Raw genomic sequence first — 20,764 nt, forward strand, 5'->3', positions numbered from 1 at the left:
ATAAACAAATTGACATGAAAGAAAAATTAAATCAAATGCAAGAGAAAGGGAAGAAAAGTAGTTCTCAATTTATAGTCGAGAGCTTGACTGTTGGTCCGTCTCAGTTCGGCATGTTTTGGAACCGAGTGATTCCAAGTTGTGGCTCAATTGTGCCACCCATGTAATGCTTCAGGCGCTGGGCATTGACCGTAAATGTCCCATCCTTCCCATCTTTCAACTCTACCGCTCCCGATGAGTATACTTTCGAAATCATGAATGGACCGGACCATCGTGACTTTAGTTTCCGGGAAATAGTCGCAAACGGGAGTTGTAGAGCAGGACATTTTCACCTTCCTTGAATTCCCTTTCGATGATTCGACTGTCGTGAGCCCACTTTGACTTTTCTTTGTATGACAGTGCAAGATCATATGCCAAATTCCGGAACTCCTCCAACTGATCCAGTTGCAGCAGACGTCGTTCACCCGCATCAGTAAAATTAAAGTTCAATGCTTTTGTAGCCCAGTATGCTCGATGCTCTAATTCTACAGGTAGATGACATGCTTTACCAAACAACAAACTATATGGTGTAGTGCCTATTGGTGTTTTAAAAGCAGTCCTATATGCCCAAAGAGCATCATCTAATCTCACCGACCAATCTTTCCTTCTGACACCTACCACTTTCTCCAGAATTTGCTTTATCTCTCGGTTCGACACTTCCACTTGACCACTCGTCTGGGGGTGATAGGGGGTAGAGATCTTATGTGTGACACCATATTTGCTCAAAAGTTTTTCAAATAGTTTGTTGCAAAAATGCGTGCCACCATCACTAATGATTGCTCGTGGTGTTCCAAATCGATTGAAAATGTTTTTCTTTAAAAATTTTTGGACCACTTGAGCATCATTAGTGGCGTACGCTTCCGCCTCTACCCACTTAGACACATAATCCACGGCAACCAAGATGTATTTTTTCGAGAAAGAACTAGGAAACGGTCCCATAAAATCTATCCCCCACACATCAAAAACCTCACACTCAATGATATTATTTAAAGGCATTTCAAGACGGTTAGAGATGTTACCTGACCGCTGGCATTTATCACAATGTAGCACATAAGAACGAGCATCTTTAAAGAGGGTTGGACAATAAAAGCCACATTCAAGTACCTTGGATGCCGTTCTTGTTGGTCCGAAATGACCACCTACCTCACGGTCATGGCAGTGGTTGAGAATTTGATCGAACTCTTCCTCTGCAACACACCTTCTTATCATGGCATCTGCACAAATTTTGAACAAAAACGGTTCCTCCCAAAAATAGTATTTCACGTCAGAAAAGAATTTCTTTCGTTGGTGAAATGATAGGTTTGGTGGGGGTGTGCCTGTGACAAGAAAGTTAGCGAAATTTGCATACCAATGACAATTTCTCACCTCAAAGAGTTGCTCATCAGGGAACCAATCATTGATAGCACGATCGACAGAATCACCACAAATAAATTCTAATCTAGACAAGTGATCTGCTACCACATTCTCAACCCCTTTCTTATCTTTGATCTCTAAGTCAAACTCTTGCAATAATAAAATCCACCGAAGTAAGCGTGGCTTTGCATCTTTTTTAGCAAGTAAGTATTTAAGGGCAGAATGATCAGTGAATACAATTACATTGGACAAAAAAATGTATGAATGAAATTTGTCAAGTGCGAATACTATTGCAAGTAATTCCTTTTCAGTTGTTGCATAATTCAATTGAGCCTCATCTAAGGTCTTACTTACATAGTAAATTGTGTGAGATACCTTGTTTCGCCGCTGGCCAAGTACGGCCCCCACTGCAGTGTCACTGGCGTCGCACATGATCTCGAAAGGTAGATCCCAATCCGGTGCTACCAAGACAGGAGCCGTCACCAAGCGCTCCTTCAGATTCTTGTATGCCTGTAAACAGTCATAATTGAAATCAAATGGCACATCTTTCATAAGTAAGGAAGATAGAGGTTTGGCAATTTTTGAAAAATCTTTTATAAAACGCCGATAAAAACCGGCGTGGCCTAGAAAACTTCTAACTCCCTTTATGGACGCCTTATCCACCTCTATTCCGTGCTCCGAAATCTTGTGCCCTAGGACAATTCCCTCTTGTACCATGAAGTGGCGCTTTTCCCAATTCAGCACCAAATTCGTCTCCTCACATCTCACCAACACCACCCTCAAGTTCTGCAAACAGTCATCAAAAGAAGGGCCGAAAATAGAGAAGTCATCCATAAAAATTTCAAGAAAAGTTTCTGTCATATCATGGAATATAGCGGTCATGCAACGTTTAAATGTGGCAGGAGCATTACAAAGACCAAACGACATCGGGCGAAAAGCGAAAGTTCCATAAGGACAAGTGAAAGTGGTTTTCTCTTGGTCCTCAGGTGCAATGGTGATTTGATTATACTCCGAATACCCATCTAGAAAACAATAAAACTCATGACCCGCTAACCTCTCAAGCATTTGATCAATAAAGGGAAGGGGAAAGTGGTCTTTTTGGGTGGCATCATTCAATTTTCTATAATCAATGCACACACACCATCCCGTAACAGTTCTGGTGGGTATTAGTTCATTATTATCATTTGCAATCACAATAATCCCACCCTTCTTTGGCACGCACTGAACCGGACTTACCCATGCACTATCAGATATAGGATAGATAATACCTGCATCGAGAAGCTTAATCGTTTCTGCCTTTACTACCTCTTGCATCTTTGGATTTAATCTTCTCTGAGGTTGCACAAGAGATGAGTACTTGTCTTCCATCAAGATCTTGTGCATACAGACTGATGGATTGATCCCTTTGATATCTACCACCTTCCACGCAAATGCACCCTTGTGCGCTTTCAAGACTTTCAACAGTTTCTCCTCCATCACATCTGTCAAAGCAGCAAAAATAATGACAGGTAAAGTGTTATGATCACCTAGGTATACGTACTTTAGGTGTGGAGGCAATGGCTTCAGCTCGAGCGGCGGTGGCTCCTCCAGGCTTGATTTCTGTGGGATCAAGTCTTTTCGATCTCCCAAATCTTCTAACCTCATCTTCATTGGCTTTCTCCATGGATGGTTGGTATTCAAGTATGCCACTATTTCAGCTTTTTCGTCGTCCAAATCATCTTCTCCCAATTCAGTAGTGATAGCAGCCTCCAAAGGATCTCTCAAAGCATCCTGCACATAGTTAGACACAAAGGCATCAAAAGCATCAATTCTATAACAACTATCAGAATGCAGTGTGTGCTTCAGTGCATTAAAAACATCAAAAGTAATCTCTTCCTCGCCCACTCTCAATCTCAACTTCCCTTCTTGCACATCAATCAGTGCCTTGCCAGTCGCAAGGAACGGCCTCCCCAAAATCAAGGGCATCTCCATATCCTCCTCCATGTCTAGCACCACGAAATCAGCAGGAAAAATAAACTTATCTATTTTCACTAGCACATCCTCAATAACTCCCCGTGGATACTTGACAGCTCTGTCTGCCAGCTGTAACGACATCCTCGTTGGCTTTGGCTCTCCCAACCCAAGTTTCCTAAACACAGATAAAGGCATAAGATTAATACTTGCACCAAGATCACACAAAGCTTTGTGAAAAACAACATCACCAATCATGCAAGGAATAGAGAAACTCCCTGGGTCTTTTAGTTTTGGTGGGATTTTGTTTTGCACCAAAGCGGAGAAATTTTCAGTTAAGTTAACTGTCATGTGATCCTCCAGCTTCCTTTTATTAGCCAATATGTCCTTCAAGAATTTAGCATAACTAGGCATTTGCATTAAAGCATCGGCGAAGGGAATATTGATATGCAAATTTTTAAATACCTCAAGAAACTTACCGAATTGTGCATCTAGTTTTGCTTTTTTCAATGCTGCAGGAAAAGGAGGAGGTATAACGATTCTAGGTTGTGCAGTGGGTGCTGGTGTGGAGTTAGAAGACTTACCTTTGGATGTCTCAGTCGGTTCATCCGGTATTTGAATTTTTTCCTTTCCCTTCGACTCCAAGATTTTCCCACTCTTCAACTCAATGGACTTCACTTGCTCTTTTGGATTAGTCTCAGTATTACTTGGCAAGGTGCCCGGCTCTCTACTTGCTATCATCTTGGCCAACTGTCCAATTTGATTCTCGAGCCCTTTTATCGATGCATCTTGGATTTGAAGTCTAGTTTCAGTGGAAGAAATAAACTTAGACATCATTTGCTCCAAGTTGGACTTTTCTTCTGTAGGAGGATCGGATCTGTACATCGGTTGTTTCCCATATTGTTGTCCTCCTTGCGGTCTATTCTGACTGTTTTGGCCGCCCCATGAGAAGTTGGGATGTTGCCTCCACCCAGGATTGTATGTGTTCGAATAAGGGTCATTCCTTGGGCGGTTTTGGACTCCCACTTGATTCACTGGCGCCTCATTTTGCACTTAGAAGGGATTTCCATCTTGACAGTCTTTCACATAGTGTTCTCCTCCACACTTTTCACAGAATATCTCTTGAAGATGCATCGCCGTGCCACTCACATTCAAGCTGTCTATTTTCCTGTTTAAAGCATCAAGTTGTGCAGTAATAGCAGAAAAATCAGTTACCTGGTGAACTACTGCACTTCTCCGCTAGTTGTTCCTTTCAGATTGAGGATGATAGCTGCTAGCAGCCATCTCCTCTAACAATTCATATCCTTCCTCCGCGGTCTTTCTCAACAGGTTTCCACATGCAGCCACATCTATCATAGTACGGTTAGGAGTAAGCAAACCATAATAAAATGTTTGAACGACTAACCCAAGTGGTAACTCGTGATGTGGGCATCTTCGTAGTAGATCCTTGAAGCGTTCCCATGCCTCATATAGAGATTCCTGATCGAATTGAGCAAATGTTGTAATGTCTGCCCGCAGCTTCATGGTCTTGGAGGGAGGGAAGTATTTGATGAGAAAGGCTTTCGCCATGTCGTCCCACGTAGCGATCGAACCTACAGGCAAACAATTTAACCACGCTTTAGCTTTATCACGTAAGGAGAAAGGAAATAAACGCAACCTAACAGCATCATCAGAAACTCCATTGAATTTAAAAGTATCGCAAATTTCAAGAAAATCCGCGATGTGCGTGTTTGGGTCATCCATTGCAGTTCCTCCAAATTGTACCGTGTTCTGAATCATCTGGATTATGGCTGGCTTGATTTCGAAATGATTTGCCCGCACGATAGGCCTCACAATGCTAGGGCGTGCACCCTCAAAAGAAGGCTGGGCATACTCCAGCATCGGTATGCGGCGTGGTATCTCAACTTGTCTATTGTCACGCTGTTCCTCTCCACGTTCTTGCTCGTGTCTTTCCATCAGTTCTTTAAGTCTTTGTTGTTGTCTCCGCCTTCGGAAAGTTCTTTCAATTTCAGGATCAAACTCAAGCTCCACGTCAAGTGACTTTGGCATGCACTGGAAGGGATATCTGTAATAAAATATGGAGTGTTAGCTCAAGACAAATGAAATAATGCTAAAGAAAATAACCAAAAAAATAAAATTGTAGATTAACAGTCCCCGGAAACGGCGCCAAAAACTTGATCGAGCAAAACTTGCACAGTAAAATCCCCAATAAAAATATGATTTTGCATGCTCAAAATTAATCGCAAGTGCACGATGTCAAGTAATAATATAGTGTACAAGAGTACGAGTATCGTTCCACTGAAGACTGTGTTTAACAATTATTATTTTCAGTTATTTAACATTTAGCAACGAAAATTGAGTTGTGTGATTATTCCTGCTATACTCAAATAAATATGCAATTAAAATTATTCAACAAGTAATGAATGAGAATTTAATCTAAAATGTTGAGTTAAAATTCAATGAGAAATGGATTTGTTGGGAATCTCGGTTCACCTACCCCTCGTTTATTAATCAATTCGTTCGATCGTGATATACGCTTCCGACAAGATTTCCTAATCTATTGAACATATTCTCTCGAGCTATGCCATACTAATTCTACTCAATGAAGTAATTAAATGTCTCTAATTATTTATCAAGAGCAAATCGCATTTCGATCTATGAAATCCCCTAATTTTCGACCCTAAGGACTATGACTATCGGCACGTATCCAATTTCATATATCTATATAAATTGTAGATCCGCGGATTATACTACTCGATCCTATCACTCGTTATTCTCTCGAACTCACTCGTGATATGAAAACGTCGTTAAAGTTAGCTACGCTTTAATGACACAGTAAAACAGTAGTAAAATCAAGAATAATGCACAATCGAAATATAAATTAATTCAAATCAACATTCGGGGTAGGATCCCCTTTAATCCCAGCAAATAATAAAGTTTAGCTACTAGAATTCATAATTGAAAATCAAGAAAACAAAGTTTAAAAGATGAAAACAAAGTTAGAAATACTAGAGTTGACGAAAAACGCGAAGAACGACGCCCGGAAAACTTCAAATCTTCACTCCAAGCGCAAAGTGCTCTCCAAACTTGCGGCGGCTCAAGAACAATCTCTGAATCTGTCTGAATGCCCCTACCATCTCTTCCCTCTTCAGAATTAAGGGAAGAAATCGTCCATTATTTTTTCCAAAAATACGAATGCGCCCGGGCGGATGTAAGTTTCCTCCCGGGCGGATAACTCTCCCAGATCTTGCCTTTTTATTTTTGTTTGGCACGCCCGGGCGGATGTAAGTTTCCGCCCGGGCGGAGGGTCTTCACAAATTCATCTTTTTTCTTTTCTTTGACGCGCCCGGGCTGATGTAAATATCCGCTCGGGCGGATGGTTCTCGCAAAAATTCTTTCTCCGAGCTTGAACGCGCCCGAGCGGATGCAAATGTGCGCCCGGGCGGAGGTCTCTCGACTTTCTTCCTCTTTTTTTCAGTTTCTTCGCAAATCTCCTGCATTTTCGCCACTAAACACATGAGCGACACAAAGACATATATTATGCTAAAACAACACAAAATACACGAAATCTAAGTGATAAATGCAACACAATGCAACAAAACACGATATGAAAAACAAGTAAAATCCACCTCTATCAAAGCCCTTGCAAATTTTTCTCTCGAAGCTCCTCCGCACAGAGTACTTAACTCCGACGATCCTCAGCCATCTTTTCTTCCCCACATTTGTAAGTTCTTCTTTCGAGTTATGTCTAATTCAACTTCTTCAACATCTGGAGAGAATGCGCGAGGCTCTTCCAGTGACGAGTTCACCGCGATGCGCTCTGATTCTTCTCCTTATTCTCCTCCCCATCGTGTTCGATCTTCTAAAAAACCCATCACCCATCAAAAGAAAACTTCTTCTTCAAAACCTTCTTCCTCAGGCACCTCCCGAGTCCAAAAGCAGGACAAGGGCAAGGGTAAAGCCCGGGCTTTTGACCACCCTTCTTCTGAGGCCCCGGGAGCTCCTTGGTTCTCCTCAATGAGCAGCACTTTGCGCTTGGGGGTGGATGAGGAACTTCGAACTTTGGAGTCCATTCCTTCTTCCTATTCCATTATAATTCCCGAGGCTTCTGACAGGGCAAACAACCCTCCACCGGGCTATACTACCTTTTTCCGGGACCAAATTAGAAATGGTCTTCGATTCCCTGTCCCTCTTTTCTATATCCAAGTTGCCAAGTTTTTTGGCGTGCCCATTAACCAAATTCACCCCAACTCTTTTAGGATTATGGCTGAAACCTACGTCCTCTTCCAAATGAATAATTTAGCCATCTCCCCCTTGATACTCCACTATTATTTTTCCTGTAGGCTTGGAGATAATGCTTTCTCCTTGACTGCTCGCTTTAATTCTCGGTTCCTTGATGACATTCCTTCTTCCCACAAGGGATGGAAATGATGATTTTTGTATATTCAACTCTAGGGTCCTCTTCCCTGTTTGACCGGGTTTCTTCCTTCCCTTCCTCAGCAACCTACCCTTCCCCGGGCTTATAAATTCGAGGACTTCTACACCCGAAGCCAAGATTTGGTGGAAGGCCAGAAATTTTCCACCTCTATTCTTATTTCAGATGAGAACTTGTCTGCATACGGGTTGAGTGCCTGGGCTGATGACCCCTTGAACAGGGTAATTGATCAGGTTGCTGTATCGGGCGCTCAACTCGGTAATTCTTGATATCCTAATCTTGTTTTTAGAGTTTTAATACTTGCCATTCGTACTGACCCATTTTTATTCCTGTGTAGATAACTACAAAATGCAAGAGGCCTTTGCCAAAAAGTGGGCGGCTGAAAAGGCGGCCAAAGAGAAGAAATTTGAAGCCCGGAAAGCTGCTCTAGAGAAGAAACAGGCCGAGGAGAAGGCAGCTCGGCAGGCTGAGTTTAATCGGGTGGAGACCCAACAAGAAGAGGCGACCCGGGATTAATCCCGGGAACACCCTGAAGACCATATTCCCCTCATCCAGAGGAAGCGAAAGGCTATCACAAGCCCGGAGCGGACTTTGGGTGAGTCTAACCAAGAGTTGGACCAAAACTCGTCCCAAGCGACTCGGTCAGCCACCCCTCCCCGGCAACAATCCACAGAGGAGCCTCCCCAAGATCCTCTTTTGACTGATCAACCCACCTGGCCCGTCATCTTCCTAGAGGGGGCCACTTCAACGGGCATTTGGCGCCTTAAGCACATGCTCACTCCTGAAGAGGAGGCCTTTCTAAAGAATTCTGGGCCTGCTGCCCGGTTTCTAGAGGGATCCAACCGAATTCTATTTGTGAGCCCTTTTCTTCATTCTCCTTTCCTTTCTTTTCTTTTCTCTTTTTATTAACTTGCTTTGTACAGGCTGCCCAAATGATGATCTCGGCTTTTGAGGAAGTGGCGGCAGTGGCTACCAAGAAAGGCCACCAAGCCCAGGCTGCCCAAAAAATCCAAGATCAATTGCACGGGGAGCTTGCCCTGGCTAAAGAGCTTCATGAAGAGGAAATTGCCATCCTCAATGCTTCCTTGGATTCGGCTCAAATGGCACTAGAAAAGGCTCGGGAAGATCTTACCGTGGCTGTCATCCGGTAAGAAAACCTTCGAGGCACCTTAACCGTTTCGGAGGCGAGAAACCATGCTCTCTCCGAGCAGATAGAAGAGAAGCTCCCGGGCAGAGAAGGCCGAGAACACTCTGGCCCTGGTTGAGTACAACAAAAACCAATGGCATGCCTCCTTCCTCCAATTGCCTGAGTTTAAAAAGGTCGTGGTAGACAAGGCCTACCCTCTTTTTCAGACCGGCTTTGAAAAATGTCGGGAACAATTTGAGAAAGCCGGACTCCTACCCCAAGATAAGGAAAATTTTCATGATTTTGGTCTGTCCATTGCATCCCTTCCCAAGGATGGCGAGGAGGAGAAGGAGGCGACCCGAGAAAAGCAGCCCGGGCCTGAACATGTAGATATAGACTAGGATTTGTATTTTTCTTTTGTCTTTTCCTGTCTTGTAATCTTTCGGCCTTTGGGCTTTTATTAATGAAAATTTTCATTTCCCCTTATCTTCTCTGCAATCATATCTTGATAAGACTTCAATAACTCGGCTGATATAACTGCTTGTATGTAAATAACAAGAAATTTTTCTGTAAATAACCAGAAATTTTTCTAAATGTTGCGAATTAACCGGTAACTTCAAATAAGTATCCGGGATCTTGATTCCCGTAATGAATAAAATGCCTCATACTCCGCAAGTGACTGTAAGCAACCTAAAACTCAGATATAAAACCTTGGCGTGTATACTAAGTAGAAAAGTTGGGCAAGAGAGCATATTTCTGGGTTTAGACTGATCGAGGTGCGGTGCCCCGAGCCAGGGTGTAGTGCCCTGGGCTTTTAAGAACCAAGGTACAGGGCCTTGGGCTGAGGATCATGTCCCGAGACTTGGGAATGGTCGAGGTGTGGTGTCCCAAGCCAGGGTGTAGTGCCCTGAGATTTTAAGAACCAAGGTACGGAGCCTTGGGCCGGGGATCATGTCCCGGGACTTGGGAATGGTCTAGGTGTTGTGCCCCGAGCCAGGGTGTAGTGCCTTGGGCTTTTAAGAACCAAGGTACGGAGCCTCGGGCCAAGGATCATGTCCCGGGACTTGGGAATGGTCGAGGTGTGGTGCCCCGAGCCAGGGTGTAGTGCCCTGGGCTTTTAAGAACCAAGGTAGGGAGCCTTGGGCCGGGGATCATGAATAGGTGCCTGGGAAAAATTCTGTAAGCCCAGAGAACACTGGGCAATTCTTCCACCCAATCTTTTCCTTTGCCTTGTAGTCTCGTCTTCAGTGCTTGTACAATATTTCTATTGACAACTTCTGTTTGACCATTAGCTTGAGGATATGCAACAGAGGTAAAATATTGAGTGATTTTCATTTCCCGGCACCATGACGTAATTCCTTTGCCCTAAAATTGTCTCCCATTATCTGAGATTAGTCTTCTGGGCGCTCCAAACCGGCACACAATCTTCTTCCATAGAAACTTCAAAACTTCCTGCTCAGTGATTTTTGCCAAGTGCTCAGCTTCTACCCACTTGGAAAAGTAATCCACAGCTACTAACAAGAAATTTTTTTGAGCCTGGGCAATTGGGAAAGGACCCACAATATCTATGCCCCATTGATCAAAGGGACAAGATGCCCGATAGGCTTCATGAGAGTGGCCGGGCTGTTCTTGAAATTCGAGTGATGTTGACAGCCCTCACAGCCTTAGACCACCCGAGCAGCATCTTGACTTAAAGTCGGCCAACAGAAACCAGCAAGCATTGTTTTCCGGGCCAAAGACATTCCTCTGAGGTGCTCGACACAACATCCTTCATGAATCTCTCGGAGGACATAATCCACCTCCTTCTCAGATAAGAATTTTAAAAGAGGTCCCTGGAATGATCTCCTATACAAAATATTATTTAGGAGAACAAACCTGGGAGCTTGTCTCTTAGTTTTCTGAGCTTGGGCTCTGTCCTCGGGCAGTTCATTTTTTACAATGAACTTGATCAGAGGTGTCATCCAGGAGTCTTCTGGTTCTAGTAACATTTCTTCCTCAGTAGAAAGGATCAACCGGGAAACATGCAAGACCTCCCGGGTGCTCACTTCTGACAAAGAAGCAGTCATTTTTTCCATAGTATCTGCCTCGCTATTCTCCTCTCGGTGTATTTGTTCAATACCCCAATCCGCAAAAACTTCTACTCGGGCTTTGATGAGCTGTAAATACTTTAGCATCCTGTCATCCTTAGCTTCATACAAACCCTTTATCTGTTGAATAATGAGTTGTGAAACAGAATATAGAATAATCCGGGAACCCCGACTTCCCGGGCAGCTTGAATACTAGCCAGAACAGCCTCATATTTGGCCTCATTGTTGGTTACCCGATAGCCAATCTTCAGTGCTAGTTTAATCTTTTCTCCCGGGGGAGATATTATTACAACCCCTACTCCACACCCTACAAGGCTAGACGCCCCATCCACGAATATTCTCCATACTTCCTCCTCATTGGGTTGGACCATCTCGGATAAAAAATTAGATAGAGCTTGCGCTTTGATGGCAACCCGGGGTTTGTATTCGATATCATACTCCCCCAACTCTACTGTCCACTTGATCATTCGCCCGAACACTTCAGAGTGAGTCATAATCCTACCGAGAGGACTATTGGTAAGAACAATGATTTGATGTGACAGGAAATAGGGCCTTAGCTTCCGGGCGGTAATGATCAAGGCCATAGCAATTTTCTCCACTCCACTGTATCGGAGCTCGGGTCCTCTCAGAGCATGGCTGACATAATAAACAGGCTTTTGATCAAAACCTTCTTCTTCTATCAGAACTGACTGACAGCATACTCTGTAGTAGACAGATAAACAAATAATTTCTCCCCGGGCTCCGGCTTTACCAATACAAGGAGCTCTGCAAGATGAATCTTCAAGTCCTGGAAGGCCTGTTCACATTCTCATCCCATCAAAATTGATGGGCCTTCCTCATGACTTGAAAGAAAGGATAACTCCTATGTGCTGACCGGGAAATGAATCGAGAAAGGGAAGCAATCCTCCCGGTCAGCTTCTGTACTTCTTTGACAGATCGGGGAGATGTCATTCATAGCACAGATTTGACTTTCTCCTGATTTACCTCGATCCCCCGATCTGTCACTATAAATCCCAAGAATTTGCCACTCTTTACGCCAAAAATGCACTTAGCAGGGTTAAGCTTGATCCCGTAATGCACGAGAGTGGCAAAGGTTTCCTCCAGATCAACAATAAAGCTCGCAACCTCCTGGGACTTGCCCAGAATATCATCCACATAGACTTCCACGTTTCGCCCCAGCTGCTTCTCAAAGACTTTGTTCATCAGACGCTGGTAAGTAGCCCCTGCATTCTTCAATCCGAAAGGCATTACAATGTAACAAAATGTACCTCCCGAGGTGATTAAGCTGGCTTTATCTTGATCACTCTTGGCCAGGGGGATTTGATGATACCCCTGGTATGCGTCCATGAAGCTCAGTAATTCGAAGCCCGATGTGGAATCCACCAATTGATCAATACGGGGCAGAGGATAATGATCCTTGGGACAAGCCTTGTTAAGATCGCGGAAGTCTACACACATGAGCCAGTTCCCGATAGATTTGGGCACCAATACTACATTCGAGAGCCAGGTAGGGAATTGAATTTCCCGAATGTGGCCGGCCTTCGGGAGTACTTTCACTTGCTCATCAATAAATTTGTCCTTTTTAGGACCAAAGTGCCTCTTATTTTGCTTCACCGAGTGAGATTCCGGGAGGATATTGAGTTGGTCCTCCGATATCAAGAGAGAAATTTCTGTCAACTCCTGTTGAGACCAGGCAAACACATGAATATTAGATTTCAAACAGTTAATCAAACTAATCCGTGTGGATACACTGAGGTCCCGAGCCACCCGGATTTGCTGGCCTGGTCCGACTTCTACCATCTCCCGCTCCTCTTCTGCTACAAAATGGACCTCCCATTTCTCCAACATTCTTCCTCCAACTTCATCCACCCTTGCCTTCTTCCCCTCCCTCTTGGTTTTGCTCTGATCAGCCCGGACTGCCTCCACATAGCATTTTCGAGAAGATGGCTGATCTCCCCGGACTTCTCCTACCCGGGTTCCCACTGGAAACTTTATCTTTTGGTGGTAAGTGGATGCTACAGCTATCAGCTCGTTCATAGCTGGCCTCCCTAGAATGGTAATATAAGATGAGGGGGAGTCCACCACAGTGAAAGAAAGTCATCACCGTCTTTTTGAGTTCCTGAGAGCCTAGAGTTAATGGTAAAACAATCTCCCCTTCCGGGTAGACTACATGACTAGCAAAACCAAAGAGGGCAGTTTCACAGCTTCCAAGTGATAGCCCTGCAAATCCATCTGTATAAAGGCATCTTTAAAAATTATATTTACAAAGCTGCCCGAGTCAACAAAGACTCTCAGAATGTCATAATTTGCCACCCGGGCTTGAATAACCAGGGCATTATTGTGGGGTAGATTCACCCCTTTCAAATCCTCCGGGCCAAAACTGATGACCGCCTCATTCCTCCTCATCCCCTCTACCTCCATACACTCTCTCCTACTTCTCGAATTCCTCACCCGGTTAGAGTCTCCGTCAATAGAGCCTCCTGATATCATTTTTATCAGCCCCGTAGCAGGGGGTGAATTCTTTTTTCTTTCAAACTTGAGTTCTCTTCTTCTCCCGGGCTCTTCCCTCGGAATATTTCTCGTACCTCCTCCTTGGGCATTGGATCCTGGCTTCCGAGATGTCCAAGGTGGCAATCTCGGCTCTTTGTTGTTGTGACTAGGTCTTGGGATGGAAGGTCAGACATAATTTCCCTTCAGTGTCTTGCCGTCTTCGGTGTTATGGTAACACACTTTGTGGAGAGAGCAAAATCCTCTCTTCTCTGGTCGGGGTAATTGATGATCCGGGTCCAAGTCTCTGCTACATTCTTGGATCTCCCTCTCCCGGGCAATATTCAAAGGCACGTGATTAGAAAAGTGCCCTGGATTACCGCTCTTCTGTCCCCTCTCCTCGGGCTTTGACACCCGATCTCCTCTCTCCTTCTTAACAGCCTCCCTCTTCTGATTCTGAGCCTCATCCATATTAATATACTTCTCTGCCCGGGACAACAAGTCCTCGAAATCTCCGGGCAGCTTCTTGGTCAATGATTTGAAAAACTCACCCTCCCTCAGGCCCTGGGTGAATGCGGTAGTCTTTGTTTCAGTGGCACAAGCTGGAACATCCAAAGCCACTCTGTTGAATCTTCTGATATAAGCCCTTAAACACTCCTCCGGGCTTTGGTTGACCTCGAAAAGACTGAAAGCAGTCTTTTTGTACTTTTTGCTGCTACTGAAATGGTGTGAGAAAACCTTTTGGAAGTCTTTGAAGGAATGTATACTTTGAGGGGACAATCCTTCGAACCATCTCTGGGCTGAATCTACCATCGTTGTTAGGAACACTTTACAATTTATTCTATCAGTGTAACAGTGCAGCATTGTCACGTTCTAAAATCTGGCCAAGTGTTCCTCAGGATCTGCATTGCCATCAAAGTCTTTTATTTTGGCCGATTTAAAATTCTCGAGAAGAGGTTCCCGGACAATGAACTCAGCAAATGGGCATCCCTTGATGACTACCCGGGAAGTGCCCCGACTCTCCAACTGACCTTCCAGCACCTTCATCTTCTGTCTCAACTCTAACAACTCCTCCGTCACAGTGGGAGATTTGGACCCGGCGCTGGACTCCTCGTCCTCTCTTCTTGCTTCCTCTTCCTCTCTCAACTCTTGCTCTTGCTCCTGCTCTTGCTCCTGTCTGTTTTCGGGTGGTGTAACATGCTGAGAAATTTCTTTCATGGCCATAGCTTTCTTTACAACATCAGATACAATCTTCTTCAACCCATTCAGGGTCATGGTAATGAGGTTTGGCCCAGTATTATTAACATCAACTTGCCTCGAAGTCTGCCCTTCATCTTCCGGGGCCCGAGAGTTATCTTGGTTGGTTATTCTGGTACGAGCCATATCAACGTCTTGAACTCAAGTTCCCATATACGGCGCCAATGATGTGATCTCGCTGAAATAGGTGAGTTGGGTAAGGAGCTCTAACGAATCAAATCAACAATTTATAATGTTTGAGAATTTTGAGTGAAGGTAATTGCTGGGACTAACACTTGCAAACAAGAAAGTAACTCGTGAATGGGCGCCGGAGGGGTGTCCGACATAGCCACTCCGATGCTAAAGTAACCAGGTTGAAGATGAACATAAGCAATATTTGAGAGAAAATATATATAATGCTTGAGAGTTCAAAGATTTCAGAATCAGTAAATGAAAAGTATACCTTCTATTTATAGTAGAAAATGGGGTAGGTACCTCGATTCTCGTGCCACCTACTCAGTATGGCAAGTCGGTTGCTCATACTCTAGCTTCTGATGGCTTCTAGGATACTCCAAGCCCAATTTGTTCTCACAGATTAGACGGTCTGTATCAATCATACTCGATTGTGGTACAATTCTCGAGATGACCCGGGTAGTTGGTTACCCGAGTACTTATATGAGAGCCCGGGCTATGATGACTACCCGAGAAGAGGAGAAGTGCCCGGGAAGAAGTGAAGTGCCCGGGAAGCTGGCTTCTGATCTGGGCTATCCAATTGATATCCCAGGTCAATAATGACCCGGGCCCTTACAGGGGTATCAATTTCTTTCGTTTTTCCATATTTTTTCATTTTTATGAATGAATAAATGATATACAATAAATCATGTTTACATTCAAATTCAAGGATACATCTTGCATCTTCATGCACAAAACGGATACATCGAATCATGAAAATCTAAATGGACCACGGATGTAAGGTCCAAAATTAAGACGACGTAATCCAATTGCATGCAAATCTAGGAAATATGAAAATAAGTAATTAATTGATTTAATTATTTAATTGATGATGTGACATGCATGATTATATGATAAATAGGATTTTATTGTCATTGTGCATAAAACTGTATTTTTTAAGGATTATTAAAGTTGCGATCGAAGAACGGAGACCGAGGACGGAAAAACGTAAAATGTTTTTATTAAATAATTTTTTTAATTATTTAAAATATGAGTGTTGGTTTTTCATATTTTTGAAAATAAGGAGTTTTGAGGTGATTTTATACGCCGGGACGTAAATTTTATCGGTGTTGATATTTCAACAAAAATACGAACTTCTTGGCATCCCGGGAAATAAATTCACAAATTTACTTAAACAAAACTATTATCATATTTTGATTAAATCTTAATTAAGACTAATGGGCCTAAATTGTTGGCTTAATAGGCCTAAAGCCTTGTTAGTAATTAATTAGTATATAAATATGGTAAACCTTCCCCAAAATCCTACACTTCACACGCCCACTTTTCTGAAATTGCACACCATATCACACAGCACACAACACAACAAATTAGAAGAAATTTTCGGAAAAAGCTCAAAGGGAATTCAAGCCAAGGTTCTTGTCCATTCTTCGCAAATCGTCAACGGTATTTCGTGCGTTAATTATGCAAAGGCATGTCATATTCTCCATTTACTCATCATTACACCATATTAAGATTTTATGCATGAAAAGATTGAAAACAAGTGACACTTTTGTTCAAGTTGTTTTTGCATATAACATGAAATTTCAATTTGATCCAAATTGTGTTCTTTATGTGCATAAAGGGGTTGCCATGATTAGGAAGTGTTATGGTATTGTTTTACACGAATTTAAGGTGTCCTAGAACTACACAACACACTGCAACTTGAATAGAACACAAGTTGGAACCAAACCTGGCCTATGTTGATCATAAGGTTCGGTTCTCACGAGGGATGGCTTAGCTGGGGCTTGGTTGAGACCAAGACCGAGCTAAGACCACGGGTAAGGCAGGAGCAGGGTCCAAGCAATGCTAGGACGCGAGCTTAGATGGCTGGGAGGAGTCCTATCCATCGAGGACTCCTACGCGAGAAAGGAATCAGATATGCGCAGGGTTCAGAGCTTGAGTAGGGTTAAGGGGCTCAGTCTAGGGTCTTCGGGCTAGGCTAGGGTGCGACCTTAGGGTCCTAAGAGAGTGCTTAAGGGTTAGGTCCAGGGGCTAAGTCAGTTGGCTAGATCCTAAAAAAACATGAAGAATCCTCCACCAAAGGGGGTTCTCGGCAGCAGTTGTTGGGGTTTGCAAGCTTTGATTTGGGTCTGGGTTCGGGTCCTGTGGGTTAGCTCACATCCAGTGGGTTCCTAAGTGGTCTAGGAAGGGGTTGTCTCATGATGGTTCAAGCAAGACTCGACTAAACATCGCCTTGGTTCAAAGATGGTTGAGGTTCGAGCGCTTAGGTTTTTTAAGTTGGGAAATAAATCAACCCATGGCTCACGGGGGGTCAAGTCGTGGTTCATAAGGGCTAAAATAATATAAAAAGACTGTTTTTTGAAATTATGAATTTTATATTAAAGTTTGGGATTTTTGGGGATTAAAACGCCTACAAAACGTCTAATTATGAATTAATTAAAAATCCTAGTTTTTAATCTTAATAAAATTATGAGAATTTTAATCTAAGCTTAAATAATTATTTGGGACAAGTTAGAGTAAAAGAAATCAAAAAAAAGTCAAAAACGTAAAATGTCACGACCAAGGTAAAACGGTCTTTTTACACCGAAAAATTAGTAAATGTCATGGTAGTACCCTAAATGTTGTTTTATATGCTGATATGATTATTTACAATGATTATGGATGTTTAAGAATGTTTATATGTTAAACTATGAATTTTAAATGCTCAAGATTTATTAAAGGTTTAAATTGGACATTTAAAAGATATGTTGCATGCTTGGTTTCAAAATAAAATGATATTATATGAATGTTTTTAATTAAATGATTGAAATACGACATGTTGAAGGACGTGAAGGGATTGTGACTAAATATGTGATATGTTGGAAATATCGTGAGGGTTATGTTTCCACTGAGAGCCCGACGATCGTGTTTCTTTGGATACGGATACGAATACGAATACGAATATGTTAATACGTTGGCCAGGGCCCAGTTGACCGGTGAGAGCGTCGCTGGTGTCCGCCGCCGCCCAGTACTGTGGTTTACTCTAGATGGATCCATCGCCCAATACGATTAAGCGAGTCACAATCACGATCTAAATTCAACAAACACGAACATGAACATGAACATGAATATGGATATGGATATGAATATAAATATGTTAATATGATTATGTTTATGAAAATGTTTAAGTTTAAAGTTTATGCATTATTATGAAAATGATATTTTAAGTACAAGTATTTTTCATTGTTATATGTTAAATGTATTACGTATTATTTGTTATCAAGTATATGATGTGTTGAATCTTTAGACTCACTAGGTGTATATGATGCAGGAGATATTAATAACTATGATATTGGAGGTCTTGATGGGTGACTTGCTGGACTGTCGGTGCACATAACCCGAGGATCAGCGCTTCTATTTTCCTCATTTAAGTCTATGATTTTACATTAAATATTTTTATGACATTTTATTTAGGCTTTTGAGAGATTTTTGAGATGTTTAGTATGAGCTACACTTTTCAACATTTATTGTTTTTTAGGTTTAGTAAAACGTTTTACAATTTCTGGTTTTGACTATTCTCTTTGGATTTTCAAATACTAGTTGGATGATTTATTTTAAAATGGTGTAAAAGTATTTTTATATATATGTATAGGCCGAAAGTTTGGGAGTTTAAAAAAAAAATTCTAATATTTTTTAAGAAAACGAATAAACAGACGTTTCAACGGATGGACGGCATTGTATCTGAGAAATAAAACCTCCTGGACCAGAACTTCTTGTTTCAGAAGGTGAATCCATCAGATTTGATCAACCATTAAGCCATCAACCATTTGGTCGAGAATTATGGAAGGGAAAGGGAAAGCTCTGAATTTTCATATACACTTGTACCAAAATCATAGTACTTCGAAAAAAACAGCCATCGCCTCGATTACTCACAGATAAATAGGTCAAAATAGGCAATAAACAGGCCAACAACCAAAACCAGTAATCCGATGTCGTTTTCATACCAATGAAAGAAGCGTACAAAAATACAATGAATTAGTCATCGTAATATGGGAAAACCATGCAACATTAATGAATTTCCATGTGCCCCTCTGATCGAGTAAAACTTGCACAGTGAATAGTCCCAAAATTTATTTTATAATTGAACGCTCGATTTAAATATCGCAAGTGCACGATAGTCAAGTTATAATAAACGTAAGTGAATACGAGTATCGATCCACAAGGACTGCGTTACAATATTTTTATTTTCAAGTAAAACTCTTTAGCAACGATAGAATGAGTTGATGATTAACTACTGTATATCAAATAACTAAATTAATTAAAATGCAAAGAAAACATTTCAAAGAAAGCAATGATTAATTTGGATTAAAATCAAATGAGAAACGAATCTGTTGGGAATTTTCAGTTCACCTACCACTCGTGTTTAAATAATTACACTCGACTTTTAATCGTGCATTCGACGGAATTCTCTAGACTAATTAATATACTCTGTCGAGCTATATTAATACTAATCATAAACATGCAGTAATCAAGTACCTCAATTATTTAACAGTTCAAGATTGCATTACGTTCCATGGAGTCCACTAGCTTTCATCCGGGTGAATTATCGCTATCGACACGTATCCAATTCCGTATATCTACTAAAATTGTAAATTCGTGGTCTATACTATTCGATCCTATTGTTAATTATTCTATCGAAATCATTAACAACATGAAATAATCAAAGGAAGTTAGCTAGGCTTCGATTGAAACAAGAAAGAACAATAGCATAAACAAATCACTAATAAAACCGTCGATAAATAATGTTAAACAACGAGTACGGGGTAGGATCCCCTCAAATCCCAACAAATCTAGAGTTTAGCTACTAAAATTCATAATAAAAACCAACAACAATCTAAGAATTAAAAACTGAATAATGAAAATACTAAAGATGACGACGGATGACGGCCACGACGAGTGGAAATCTCGAGGTCTTCGAAATCTCCTTTGCTCCTAGACTTTTCTTCAAGAAAAATATGATGAAAAAAATGATAAAGTCTGAAAAACGGCGTCCCCCTCGTGTATTAGGTCTATGGTGTAGGATAGAGTCCATAAAAAATGAAACAAATTTTTTCAAATCTCGCGGCTCGCTAGGGCGGTCAAAAGTGTCCGCCCTAGCGAGAGGTTCTCGCAGAAAATTCCTCGGCCATGTCCCTGGGTTCGCTGGGGCGGTCACTTTTGACCGCCCTAGCGAGACGCTTGCGCAACAACTCCTCGGCCAGACCAACATGCTCGCTGGGGCGGTCTAGCGAGTCCTTCTCGATGCTTTGGCAAATATTCTCCCACTTTTTGGTTCAATTCCTACAAAATAACCACCAACTAAACGAGATCAGTCATATGCTAAATAATGCTAGAAAAATGCTAAATTAAACTAAAACAAACTAATATGATGCATGAATGCGACTCAAAACCAACACTAAAAACACGTAAAAACGAGTCCTATCAACCCCCTCATACTAACCTTTTGCTCGCCCTCGAGTAAAATAGGTTAAAGCACGAGATACTAAACAAACTCAACAACCACAAAATTACTCAAACAAGAAATAACTAACACAAGTAAATGTCAATGGTGAGTTAACAACGTTTATGTTCATGCCTCAGTTTACTTTCCCACTACCAATCATAATCAAGTCAATCGCAACCGAATACTCATTCTCATCTACACATAAATCTCGACACTAATTTGAACGTGTGTGTGTGTGTCATGATGGGTCTAGTCATTCGTACTTCAAATAGATCAATTATCAAATCATGCGAGTCACTCAATTAACACTTCAATACAAGACTCACTAGCATGCATCCCCGTGTCCATTTATCACTAGCCATAAATTGAACTTTATTCAA

At 42.0% G+C, this 20,764-nt stretch overlaps 2 protein-coding genes and 1 non-coding gene across 3 annotated transcripts; 1 reads left to right on the forward strand and 2 right to left on the reverse strand.

Annotated features, from left to right (window-relative positions):
• The first annotated feature begins 4,753 nt into the window (after window positions 1-4,753).
• On the forward strand, window positions 4,754-4,859 carry LOC140828719 (small nucleolar RNA R71). The gene has a single exon (XR_012117287.1). It is a non-coding gene; the product is annotated as a small nucleolar RNA R71 (small nucleolar RNA).
• Window positions 4,860-10,564: 5,705 nt separating this feature from the next.
• LOC140827133 (uncharacterized) lies at window positions 10,565-11,358 on the reverse strand. Its single transcript, XM_073189740.1, has 2 exons — window positions 11,221-11,358; window positions 10,565-11,107 (listed from the first exon to the last, which is right to left on the reverse strand). The coding sequence occupies exons 1-2, from the start codon at window positions 11,356-11,358 to the stop codon at window positions 10,565-10,567; spliced, it is 681 nt and encodes a 226-aa protein (XP_073045841.1).
• A 2,305-nt stretch (window positions 11,359-13,663) lies between these two features.
• On the reverse strand, window positions 13,664-14,287 carry LOC140827134 (uncharacterized). Its single transcript, XM_073189741.1, has one exon. The coding sequence runs from the start codon at window positions 14,285-14,287 to the stop codon at window positions 13,664-13,666; it is 624 nt and encodes a 207-aa protein (XP_073045842.1).
• Between the last annotated feature and the right edge of the window lie 6,477 nt (window positions 14,288-20,764).

This window comes from Primulina eburnea, chromosome 3, assembly GCF_022965805.1.
Source record: "Primulina eburnea isolate SZY01 chromosome 3, ASM2296580v1, whole genome shotgun sequence".
Taxonomy (NCBI): Eukaryota; Viridiplantae; Streptophyta; class Magnoliopsida; order Lamiales; family Gesneriaceae; genus Primulina; species Primulina eburnea.

Excerpts from the sequence above, each read along its gene's own strand:
- LOC140827133 (XM_073189740.1), bottom strand. The coding sequence starts at position 11,358 with ATGGTCCAACCCAATGAGGAGGAAGTATGGAGAATATTCGTGGATGGG. Across the intron at positions 11,108-11,220 it reads CACTGAAGATTGGCTATCGG|ATAAAGGGTTTGTATGAAGC; the intron begins GTAACCAACAAT and ends ATTATTCAACAG.
- LOC140827134 (XM_073189741.1), bottom strand. The coding sequence starts at position 14,287 with ATGGTAGATTCAGCCCAGAGATGGTTCGAAGGATTGTCCCCTCAAAGT.